At 40.9% G+C, this 13,134-nt stretch overlaps 1 protein-coding gene across 1 annotated transcript in view; it reads right to left on the bottom strand.

Annotated features, from left to right (window-relative positions):
• Positions 1–13,134, bottom strand: part of LOC143133101 (b(0,+)-type amino acid transporter 1-like) — a 29,507-nt gene continuing 16,373 nt past the window's right edge. Inside the window, exons 9-13 of the mRNA XM_076292883.1 lie at positions 11,581–11,684; positions 6,703–6,799; positions 6,130–6,279; positions 1,240–1,414; positions 1–1,047 (exon numbers count right to left, since the gene is read on the bottom strand). Coding sequence (XP_076148998.1) covers positions 986–1,047; positions 1,240–1,414; positions 6,130–6,279; positions 6,703–6,799; positions 11,581–11,684 — 588 coding nt within the window. The 3' untranslated portion in view covers positions 1–985. The remainder of the gene's footprint in view (positions 1,048–1,239; positions 1,415–6,129; positions 6,280–6,702; positions 6,800–11,580; positions 11,685–13,134) is intronic.

Here is a 13,134-nt window from a genome sequence, read left to right as displayed (position 1 = left end):
GCACGAGATGTAAATACATACATTAGGATACACACCGCTGACTGACCCCACCTGGGAGTGCTGAAATTACGTCAGTGTCAGTGGGAAACACAACGGAAACACAGCTGGTCAATTGGAAAAGGACATTCTTGTGTGGTTCTGGATAATTTGGACACAATCCTACAGTGCTGACGGTCTGGACAGAGTGAAATGCTTCTGAAATATTCTGGTAAAAATCCTAAGGTTCTCAAGGTTTCAGAATCTTAGAACATGATTCAGACTATACTGGATAAAATCATATGCTTCTGACCAAAAATTTTAGAGCAGAGCGCTCTAGCACTCTAGAATCATATGCTTCTGACCAAAGATTTTAGAGCTGAACGCTCTAGCACTCTAGAATCATATGCTTTTGATCTAAGATTTTAGAGCAGAGCGCTCTAGCACTCTAGAATCATATGCTTTTGATCTAAGCATCTATAAGGCTCTGGTTCTGACTATGCTGGATGAAATCATATGGTTCTGACTATGCTGGTTATAATGGAATGCATGTGATTTTGGATTGCAGATGCGGACGGATCAACACTGATAGCAGACCTGGTTCTAGTACCAGACCCAGAACGAGTACCAGACCCAGTTCTAGTACCAGACTCAGTTCTAGTACCAGACCCAGTTCTAGTACCAGACCCAGAACGAGTACCAGACCCAGTTCTACTACCAGACTCAGTTCTAGTACAAGACCCAGTTCTAGTACCAGACCCAGCTATCTCTGCTGGTACGGATTTTCTTTGTCACCTCCAGCAGTAATGCAGCTTTTGGTTGTTTAGACACACACACACACACGCACACACAAGTCCAGTGCCGTGTGTGCCGTGTGCGCATCAGGTCCATTGCAATGTGAGTGTCATGTGTGTGCGTATGTGTGTGGTGTGTGTGTGTGTGTGTGTGTGTGCGTGCGTGCATGCGTGTACTTGTTGTATGTGTGTGTGTGTGTGTGTTGTGCTGCTCTTCACTCCATCTTCTCTGGGGGAACCACCTCAAACAGCAGCTGCAGGTGCATGGTGATTGGCCCTGTAGGGGGAGACATGGCAGTGAGGTTACACGTGATTGGCTGGAAGAAAAATAACGCTAGATGGGATTGGTGGAGTAATTATGAATGCGAGAGATGCCTGAAAAGAAAGGACTGGTGAATGTGTGTGTGTGTGTGTGTGTGTGTGTGTGTGTGTATGTGTGTGTGTGTGTGTGTGTGTGTGTGGTACCCACGCATGATTGTGTGACTCCACTGGAACTTGTAGTGGACGAAGAGCAGGTAGAAGATGAGGCCACTGATGATGAAGATGGTGCAGTAGAGATACTCCAGCTCTGGCTTATCTATGATGGGGGCCAACACCAGGTACACAGACACCACCACCACCAACACCGCAATCACCACCGGGACCTACACACACACACACACACACACACACACACACACACACACACACACAGGTGTGATGTACCACATCCAGGAGAATCCCTCACGGCTCCCACACACAGTTGCATTCCGTCAACGCATGCCAGTGGGTGTTCCCGATGGTAGCTATGCAAATGACTTGAAGTCTAACCGTAATTTGATTGGCTGGTTGAAAAGTTGAACTTTTCAACGCAAGCGACAGGAGCACTGGACGCAACGGACCCACAATTCAGTTCGGCAACTGATGACGTAAGCCCATGTAAAGTAGCCGGGATAGGTCTCCAACAACGCACCGCACGCAGCTGTGTATGGGAGCCGTCAGCAACTGTGGGTTACCTGTATGTGCAGCACCTGTGGAGTTTACAGTATCTGTATGTGCAGCACCTGTGGGGTTACCTGTATGTGCAGCACCTGGGAGCTGAAAATGGCAAATTGCGTTTTTCCGTGTCATGCATATGCATTCATGGGAGGGTCATGGGGAAAGTGGGAGTCTACCATAAAGATTTATTGATTGATTGGTTTATTGATAACACATCAGTTTTTTCCTTTACAGGAACACTGTTCTTCCTGTGGTCAAACAAATCATATATTCTTTCTTACATTCTTTCTTTTTTCACTTTTTACAAATCATACACACACAACAGAGGACAAAAACACAAGACTTACACACAAAACAAAACAAAAACAAACACAAAAGAGGAATTGAAGGCTTGTCACTCATAAAGGTTATATGTTGGTCCCATTACTGCCTTTTACCATATACAGAGGGCAAAAAAGATTAACACAAATGAATAGGGCAGATCAAAAAGTAAAGTACATACAAATACATTTTAAAGCCTTTGTCATTGTTTTCCTTAGTCAAAAAACTAGGTAAAGAATTCCATGCAACCATTCCTCTATAATGCAGTGTTCTTTGTCCAGCCCCTGTTCTGTACGCAGGTAACAAAAATATTTTCTCAACTGAGTGTCTTGTCGAGTATGTGTGTGTACTACAGGGAAACACAAAAATATTAAATAAAGTAGCTGGACACTTTTTCATAATTACATTTCTTACAAAACTGAGAAGAGTATAGTCAAAGATCCTTAACCCTTAAAGGTGTAGGTTTTTGAACATTCTAAGTTCCGCAACAATTGAAGGTTCTAAAATTCTATGTTGAATTCAATGAACCCAGATATTCTTTAGAACGTTCATTTCTCAACATTCCCATCACACCGGTGTGACGGTACTCCTTTAAGGGTTAATATACAATACTTTATCAACGGTCTCTGGTATAGTGTAACCTGTCTTTAACTGATAACCAGTTCAATGCATTTAACATTTCAGAGACTCTTGTTTGGTATGAACAATTGAGCACAATACGTGTAGCTTTGTTCTGAACAACCTGTAACTTGTTGAAATTATTTTCTGATGTATTAGACCATACCACAGTACAGTAGTCCATCTGGGACAGAACTACAGCCTGCATTAATTGCTTAACTAAGCAGCCTGGCAAGTATTTTCGGCAGTATTTAATTGCAGCCATTCCTCTACCCATCTTCTTTACCATTTCATTAACATGGCTCGTCCAGGACATCCTACTATCAATCAAAACACCCAGTAGTTTCACTTCTGTGACCTGTTCTGTTTCTTTATCATCTATTTTTACATTCAATTTTGGTTCTAATCTACCTCCCCATTTAGAACATAATACTATACATTTAGTTTTTTCAATATTAAGAACTAATTTATTTGAGTCAACCCATTTCTTTACCTTTATAAGGTCTTCATTTAAGATATTTTCTAATTCCTTTGATGTTGAGGCTGCTACATAAATAGTAGAGTCATCTGCATACATACCAATGGATGTCTGCTTTAAAATCATTAGTAAAGGTAAATCATTAGTAAATATTGAAAACAATAATGGCCCTAAGCAGCTTCCTTGTGGAACTCCACAGTTCATCTCTCTCATAACTGAGAAGCTGCCATTAAAGTACACACAGTATTTCCTATTGGTAAGGTAGCTATTGATCCAGGCAACAGAACATCTGTCAAAACCATAGCAATGTAATTTATTCACCAGTAACATATGGTCAAGTATATCAAAGGCTGCGCTAAAATCTCACAACACCGAACCAATGATCTTGCCTAAATCTATTTCTTTCAACCATTCATCAGTCATATCAGTAAGTGCAGTTGCTGTGGAGTGCCCCTTTCTGTATGCATGCTGGTGTACTGTAATCAAGTCATTTGTACAAAAGTAATGTTGTATTTGCTCATATGCTATTCTTTCCATAATTTTACTTAACAAAGGTAGAATACTTATTGGTTTACTGTTCTTTCCAGAGAATGTGTCTCTGCTATTCTTGGGCAGTGGAATAATCTTGGCTACTTTCCAATCTGCAGGACACATTGAATTTTCAAAACTTAAATTGATGATATGACAGATAGGTGGCGCCACAGCATTAGCAACAGGTTTAAGCAACCTTGCATCCATATTATCAATGCCAGCTTGCTTATTCTTACTGGTTCGTACAAGTTGTTCAACGGTAGATACTTGGACATCATCAAAATGAAAAGTACAGCATTTATTCTTCATAATCTTGTTCATAATGAGACTGGATGAGAGCTCTGGCCCACTATTATACACGTCCATCCCATTTTTTAACTTCTGAATTTTATCACTAAAATAATAACTCAAGTAATTTGCTATATCTTCTGGTTTAGTCATGAACTGTCCCTCTACCTCTAAATAAGATGGTGTGGATCTGCCACTCTTCCCCATTAATTGATTAAGAATGTTCCAGGTTGCTTTACTATCTAACCATATGGTAGTACATTTTTTTTTCTTTTTATTCAACATTGTTACAAAGTTTCTAAGTTTACGATATTTGTTCCATTCTTGTTCACCCCCAGATTTTACTGCTTCTGCTTTGGCTCTGTCCCTCTCTTTCATGTGTACTTTCAGTTCTTGATCTAACCAAGGTGATCTCACATTTCGTACTGTTAATTTCTTGACAGGGGCATATTTATTAACTATCGGGAGTAGTAGACGGTCAAACACTCCCAAAGCAAGATTTGGATTATCCTCCTGTAGAACTTGTGACCAATCAACTTGTCTTACTTCGTCACAATAGTTATTTTAATAAAGAGATGGGAGGTGAAGCGTAACTGCGCTTGTATGTAGGCTACACCATTTAGTTATGGACGTTCATAAATTGTGCTACGGGGTGGAGAAATGTGTGTGTGTGTGTGTGTGTGTGTGTGTGTTACCTTGACAGGTCTGTGCAGGTTTTTCCTGGTAAACTGTAATGGTGACAAACTGTTTCAGCAAATCTACCTTTTATTTATTTGTATATTTATTTGTTAGTACTTGTTTATTTAACTAATAACTGTGAATAGTGTTGATGATTAATATGTGACACATTGACCGTTCCGGTTACCATAACAACCGGAATGTTTACTGCCTCCTCAGTTGATGTTTATGCTGAGTGAGGCAGGTATGTATAGCGATTACGCTCCGACCAATATCATATTGAATATGATAATAATTGATAAATACTAGATAAATATACACAAAATATACATGATTTTCTTTTGTATTGTTGGATAAAAACATGTAACATATGTAGATACACTGTTCTCTAACTGTATTGAGTCCCGTAAGATATTAGCCTAACGTTGTTAATCTTAATTATAAACTATAGCCAAGGCTACTAAGTAACGTCAAGAGTATTCAATTTGCTGTTATGAATTAATTGTATAGGCCTACTGTTATGAATTAATTGTATACTGTTTGTTGTCTTTCTTAATGGGGTTTCGTAATGTCGGGACAATTTATCTTAGGATAACTAATGTTTAAACCATAGATTATATACGTTGGAGAGAGATGCCGTTGGAGACGCGGCGCGCGCTGAGAACGCAATTTAAAAGTGAAAAAATACTTAGCGAACGGCTTATTGCCTATCTACCAACATTATATGGGGGAACGGGAACTCATTGTTTTTTGTCTTATTGTAGGGCTTGATCTGACTTTATCCCGTGCCTCCCTGTTTTGTGTGTACATGTTGGTTGACGACAGGTAATTAGGCTTGTTATGTATTGTTCTTTTATTTTTCTTCTGTGTTGATGTTTATGCTGAGTGAGGCAGGGCTTGATCTGACTTTATCCCGTGCCTCCCTGTTTTGTGTGTACATGTTGGTTGACGACAGGAGCTGCAAACCCCATAAATAAAAAAAGCAGTTAACGCATTGGTGTGAGCGTCTACGTCCTTTGTGGTGGAGCTGGAGAGATCCGCTACAAAACCTCAAGACTATGAAAGCGAGCGCCATGTGTGTGTGTGTGTGTGTGTGTGTGTGTGTGTGTGTGTGTGTGTGTGTGTTATCTTGACAGGTCTGTGCAGGTTTTTCCTGGTAAACCTCATGACTATGAGAGCGAGTGTCGTGTGTGTGTGTGTGTGTGTGTGTGTGTGTGTGTGTGTGTTATCTTGACAGGTCTGTGCAGGTTTTTCCTGGTAAACCTCATGACTATGAGAGCGAACGCCATGTGTGTGTGCGTGTGTGTGTGTGTGTGTGTGTGTGTGTGTGTGTGTTACCTTGACAGGTCTGTGCAGGTCTCTCCTGGTAAACCTCATGACTATGAGAGCGAACGCCATGTGTGTGTGCGTGTGTGTGTGTGTGTGTGTTTGTGTGTGTGTGTGTGTGTGTGTGTGTGTGTGTGTTACCTTGACAGGTCTGTGCAGGTCTCTCCTGGTAAACCTCATGACTATGAGAGCGAGGGCTGTGAGTCCGTAGAAGCCCCACTGGGCGAAGCTGAAGTAGTTAATCAGAGTGTTGATATCCGCTGGGAGAATGTACAGGATACCCAGAATGCCCTACAGACAGACACACACACACACACACACACACACACACACACACACACACACACACAGTATGTTCACAAGCACTGAAGCTAAATGTCTTTGTCTGTGTCAGTAAAGGACATTACATCTTTTCCACTGAAAACATTTCTGAAACACGTGAATTATATCTACCAAGTATACTTAACGCCTACCAAGTATACTTAACACCTACCAAGAGTACCTAACACCTACCTACCTGAACACCTACCTTTCCAAATAAATATTCACACAGCATTTCTACCAGCATGTTTCAGGGGCAATCGTGCTGATAAACTACAGATTACTGGGTACTTCTCTATGGATAGCAAGCCCACATTAGATATATAATAATAAACACTCAGTTGGGGAAAAAAAAAACACACACACACACACACACACACACACAGGACTCACGTTAAAAATGAGAGCAGGAGCTGGGGTGTAATATTTGAGACTGATGTAGGACAGAATCTTTATCATGTGGCCCTCCCGCCCAGCCACATACGTCAGCCTGTCAACAACACACACACACACACACACACACACACACACACACACACACACACACACACACACACATATATACACACATGCCAATATCAAACCAAAATATACTCACATAGCAATGCATAAGATAAGATAAAATATAACTATACAATATAGCCACAAAAAAGATAACAAAAACAACACAGTCAGTTGGTAAGGTTGGAGGAGATAGCACATAGCAATGTTTAAGCACACAGTTGGTAAGGTTCGAGGGGATAGCACATAGCAATGTGCACACAGTTGGTAAGGTTGGAGGATATACAGTAACACATAGCAATGTTTAAGCACCAGAGGTGTGGACTTGAGTCAGATTCGAGTCATGATTTTGATGACCTCAGACTCAACTTGACAAAATTAGAATGGACTTCCATGCTGATGACTTGAGACTTGACTCGGACTTTTGACTGTCCCTGCCCCTTTGGCTGTGATGACTTGTGGCATGGGTAGGGGAGAATGGGGTAAGATGAGCATAGGGGTAAGATGAGCCAACCTTTTTTTCTAGAAAACCGTAAACACATTTTCTGATGTGACAGCATTTTTTTTTTTTTTTTTTTTTTTTTTTTTGGGCTTTTTATGCCTTTAATTATAGGACAGTGGAGAGTGACAGGAAGTGAATGGGAGAGAGAGCAGGGATGGGATCCGGAAAGGACCACGGGGCGGGAATCGAACCCGGGTCGCCGGCGTATGGTGCAGGTGCCCCAGCCAGTTGCGCCACAGCTGGGGCCCTGATGTGACAGCATTTTAAGGAAGAGGGGACCATTCTTTACAATATGTGGAAAGATACAGCACATGACAAATGTGTAAAAATATGATTTTCTCCTCATTCATGTCCAGAGTTAGGGTGACTTTGAGAAAACCTTCAAATGCATTATACCTCAATTGATTCCCTTTTAAACTATGATCTGAGGGCTAAACCAAATCATGAATGTTACCTTTTCTTTGCCATTTTCTTTCAAAATGGTGGTTGTGATGTGCCACCAGGGCTGGGGCAAGTTGAGCCAGCTAACTCGTACTTGTATTGCATCTGTAAGATTTTTAAGTTTGCCTTTATTTTGTGACCTCGTTTTTTATGGTTCCTCAGTGTTACTAAAATCTAAAGAGACTAGGCAGCAAATTAATCAGACAAAAAATGTTATAGGCCTAAACATGTCTTGGCAAATTTTCAGTTGAATCTATTTGACAAATTCAGTTAAATGTTGGTGTTTGTTACTGTTTGTAGAAATTAAATTATTGGTTGAAGAAAATAAAAATGTTTTACATGAAATCTTTGTGTAGGCTCAAATGGTATTATCATCACTGAACATGCTCCCATTTGCCGCCTGACTAAGTGGATCCTCTGATCTCGTGGTGGTTCCTCTGATCCTATGATGTGGTTTGTTATATAGGCAGCCTGAACATTAATGTGCTCCACGGGAGCTAACCGAAACAGTCACAGAATCATCATCAATGACTGATGACATTTCATGTTTATACACATATCAGCGTTGTGTTTTGTAAAAAAAAAAAAAAAAGCAATAAATGTTAAGGTAGATAAATGTTTATTCATCCGGTATTAAGGCCTTGATAACATTAAAACGCTCAATGTAGGATTGTAGGCGGGCATGTTTATCCATTCAATGGAAGTACCTGCATAAACTATCAAACTACTGCATAACATGTAGGCTATCTGTAGGCTAATTGGACAGAAGTAACAGAAAGGTTCAAATTCACTTCAAGAGTGCAGTAGATTCAGATATCACTATGGTGGCAGTAGATTCAGATATCACTATGGTGGCATGCGCGATACGAGCGCTCAATTGGGGGAGAAATTGGAGTATTTGTTAGCTTTCATTTGCGTCAACCAGCTTTCTATCGCTCATTTGCACAACAAGTCGATCAGGTGTTACTGTGTGGGGAGTGTGTGCTTGCTGCTCACACACAGAGGTTAGAAGGAGGAGGGGGCAACACCTCACCTCAGGTGTCCCTACTGGAGCAGGTGAGCGGGGAATAGCGCACAAAGGCAATCAGTGGGCTAAAGTCAATCACACCACAGATTGCCTCCATAAAACACAGTCCATTCATAATATTCATGCAGTTTCACATGCATGTTACTCACACGGACAGATAGGCTACACAATGTATTATTTAGGCCAATAAGTTTAGAGCAGGAAGGATTATTGTAATTGGCATGATAGTTCCCCTGTTACTCCTACCCCTGCTCATGGTGTGTGTAGACCTACTGTGTTGCCATTCTAGTTGGCCATTCTAGTTTTTTATTGAAATATACATGATGAATGGAAACATTATGACACAGTGTAAAAGCAAGTCACTTCCCCATCCAAATAGTCATCCACACACTTCACTCCCTAACACTCACACACACCACACATGTGCACCTCACTCAATTGAAGTTGCTCCATTAGCATGACTCTTGGGACATAGTATTACCAGTTAGTAAACTCATTACAATCAAAAATTCAAAACCAGTATTCACTCTTATTTTTTCTCAAGAGAACAAAGGATAATTTGTTTGTCTTTGGGCTTGTTGTTATAAGTGTTTTAAAACTTGTCAATATTTAAAGTATAATATATTGATAAGAATGATATATTTCAAAGACACTTGCGTTCCTTCCTGTACGTTGGGTCCTTCAACAGAAAACAATAAACTCAGGCGAATTATCGAACAGCAATCAACATTCAGGGGCCGGTTCCCCGATAACGCTCACTCTTAGCCTGCTAAGAAGACTCAAAAGATATATCTTTCCAAAGTTGTTTATGTTCCTAAGTGTGTTCCCCGAAGTGTCCCTTAGGACGCTTCTTAACACGCTGCCTCTTACGTTCGACGTTACAAAGGCGCTGTCCCAAGTGAAGGTGCTGAATTAGTTGGCATCGATTGCTCAGGAATCGATTTTCTACTTCACGCGAAGGTGCATGACGGCGTTAAGAAAGACAACACGTTCTATGCAAATAAAACATTCCTCAAATTATTCCAGTAACATTTATTTGAACATAGTTTAAGTATCAGTAAAATATAAACTATTAACTAAATTATCAAATTGGCAGTAATATGTTCACACGATATGTTGTGACGGGTAGACTAACCGGGTATCCCTCGCTAATCATCCCTCCTTATCCCGTTGTGCCACTTGTGTCGCTTCTTGATGGGTTTAAGGACTTCTAAAAATTATGTGATACACTTTTATATTAATGGTAAGGTACCTTACAATTAAAATTGATTGGCAAGCAGCTGCAGTTACTTCTGTTGAATGCGGTATTGATTGCCATTGGTTAATGTTTTCAATAAAAAGCAAATATCTACAATGAACAGAGAGAGAGTTAGATAGCCTACAGTATGCTGGGGAAGCAACGTAAAAAAAAGGGCACCAAGCTTCTCGTCAGAGGAACTTGAAATTGTGCTGGACGAGGTGAGCTTGCACAAGGTGACACTGTTTTCCAGCTTTCGGAATAACTTGTGCAACAGCAACAAAAAAGAGATATGGAGCGACTACGGCTCCGAGGCCGGCGCCGTTTTTGATTCAATACAAGGACACGTTGGATCGCTGCCATAGGCCTAATTGGTCGCTTACTGGACACCACCATGCTTACCCATTTATAGATCTTAGCCATTTAGAGGCAAATTCTTTGCCAGCTTTTAATTATCAAAAGTGATTGCCAATTTGAACGCTTTAATGACATTACGAAATAGCCTAGGCTTACCACCATATTAGTTCTGATACCAAATAAAGTAAACTTCATAAATAGGCCTGCATCCATTGCGAACATATTTTATTATTAGTCTTAAAATGTCCATAACATAAAATCATCGTTGAGCCACAACATCATCAACATACTGTACCATAGTTTGACTTGTACTGCGCTGCGCTGATTAAAGACTGCTGCACAGTGGCGGCGACTAGCGCCTTGAGAGCTCAAACAACGCTAAGAGAGAGCTACGAATGGTCCAGACCAACCTTACGAAAGTGTGACTTACAGAAGATATACTTAGCGTACGAACGTGTCGGGAATCATGCCATAACGTTAAGAGAGAGGTTAAGGAATAGGTTAAGAACTACTTAGCGATAAGAACGTTTTGGGGAACCGGCCCCTGACCAATGAAATTCTGGAAGTGCAACGGCTAATAGACCAATCAGAATGTATTTTATGTATTTTGTGACGTAATCATGCAGATCTGGTAACCCGTGCAGATCAGGTACCCACACATGACCTACTGTAACAGAGACATGTGTCACTCCCCGATGTGAGTCGCTACCGGATGTGAGTTTGCTACTTTGCGACTACCAGTGCTGTTAGCCACAGAATAATGACATTAGCCTACACAGCAGTAATGTATTATTTAGAGTAAGGCATCACATTTTCACGGCATGATCTCTAATGTCAGTTCTAGATTAGAGGCTGAAGTAGCCTGCTAGCGAGAGACTTCTGTAATATCAATAAAAATTGACCTATAACGAAGTTTGTTCACTGCTGGCAAGTAAGTAAGCAATCAAGCACAACAAAGGCTGTCACTTGAATGGCGTTTGCTAACGTTAGCAATCAAACAATCTTAGATAGCTAAAACATTTTTGAAACAGAAAAGTGAATTATTTTATGGATTTCAGTCGGATCCCTTGGCGTTATGCCGTAAAACCTATCAATCTGAGCATGCGTGACTCACATCGGGTAGCGACTCACATCAGGGAGTGACAACATGTTCCGCTTTGCTGCTCTGTGTTCTAGAACGGTGTACTCCATTGTGATGTCACTGACCTGCCTGCAGTGAAGCAGCTCCCATTGGCCGCCCCAAACGTGGAGAAGACCACGAAGAGAGGCACCACCCATGACATGGGGTACAGCACGCGGTCAGCAAACGTCTGGACAGGCAACAGAGAGAGAGAGAAGCATGATCATAGAATGTATTGTACTGAGTGATACTGTTTATTCATTTTGTATATTGATACTGATGCTTTTTGCATGGAAGGTGTTCTTCTCTCTCTCTCTGTGTGTGTGTGTGTGTATGTGTGTGTCTGTGTATGTGTGTGTGTGTGTGTGTGTGTGTGTGTGTGTGTGTGTGTCTGTTTGTGTATGTGTGTGTGTGTCTGTCTATCTGTGTGTCTGTCTGTGTGTGTGTGTGTGTGTGTGTGTGTGTGTGTGTGTGTGAGAGTGTGTGTTATCATGACTCTCTGTTCTGTTTGTTGTGTTTTTTGTACACATTGTTTTGGTACTGTTACCTACGGCAACACTGAATCCTATCCTATTTTAAAATATTTAAACTTTGAATGTTTTTAATCGTAATCTCTGTCATCTCCGTTCTGTATGCACACCCTCAAACAACACACCACACGCAAGCACACAGGATAGGTTAGATCACATAGTATGTGTGTATAGATAGATAGATAGATATATAGATAATATATTGCAGTAGCCAATGTAAATGTAATGGAATATTTAATTAAGGTAGACTGTTGTTGTTCACATCACTAAGCTATGTATGGTTACTGATATACTCCGAGTCTCTGGCCCTCTCTTAGAGCCAGGCATAGTGAGCTAGCCCTCGGAAGAAAAAGTTTGGGGACCACTGCTTTAGAGTTAAGGTGGACAGAGCACCTGTCGGCCCTTTAGAGTTAAAGCGTAACTTTGGCCAAAATGCATCCTAGGGTGTTTTTGTGAATGTACCTGAGTCAAACTTTCGTTTAAAAGCATAATTATGTCCGATTACATCGTAATTACATTGTGTCAAAATCTTTATTTTTAAAACACTAAAGAGGGCCAAAACCTTTATTTTTAGTAAACTATGTGCACACGAACAATGTTCTCAATGCTCGAGTTGATGTCTAGAGACACTGATGATACTTCGCTCAAAGTTTCATGTTGTGTCGAGTGTGTTTTAGTGTTTTAAAAATAGCGATTTTGACGCGATCATGTTTTAAAATAGTAGTGCCCCTACGGGTACATTCACAAAAACACCCTATGATGCATTTTGGCAAAAGTTACACTTTAAGGTGGACAGTGCACCCGTCGACTCTGTAGAGCAGGGATCACCAAATGGCGGACCGCGGTCCGAGTCCGGACCGTGACGTGATCCTATCCGGACCCAGACCATAATAGCCTAATTTAGATTTTCACGTAAGATTTCAAAGCTGCGCTAAATGATTCGTTGGTTAGGATAACAGCATTTACTTCAGGAGCTTCAGGAACCATCATTGCGCTTGCTGCTACTCAGCCAGTGAAATCTGTGAATTCTGATAAAGTCGAGTCAGTGAGTAAAGTAGCCTACTATGGGGAAGAGACTGATAGCCTGAAACGAGCGAGGAGAGGAGATGG

This window comes from Alosa pseudoharengus, unplaced genomic scaffold, assembly GCF_046254945.1.
Source record: "Alosa pseudoharengus isolate Yale_2024_CS ecotype anadromous, Long Island Sound unplaced genomic scaffold, YU_APseudo_1.1 YU_APseudo_1.1_scf_19, whole genome shotgun sequence".
Taxonomy (NCBI): domain Eukaryota; kingdom Metazoa; phylum Chordata; class Actinopteri; order Clupeiformes; family Clupeidae; genus Alosa; species Alosa pseudoharengus.
Note: the sequence above shows the minus strand (reverse complement) of the source record. Positions and strands in the feature narration are given on the sequence as shown.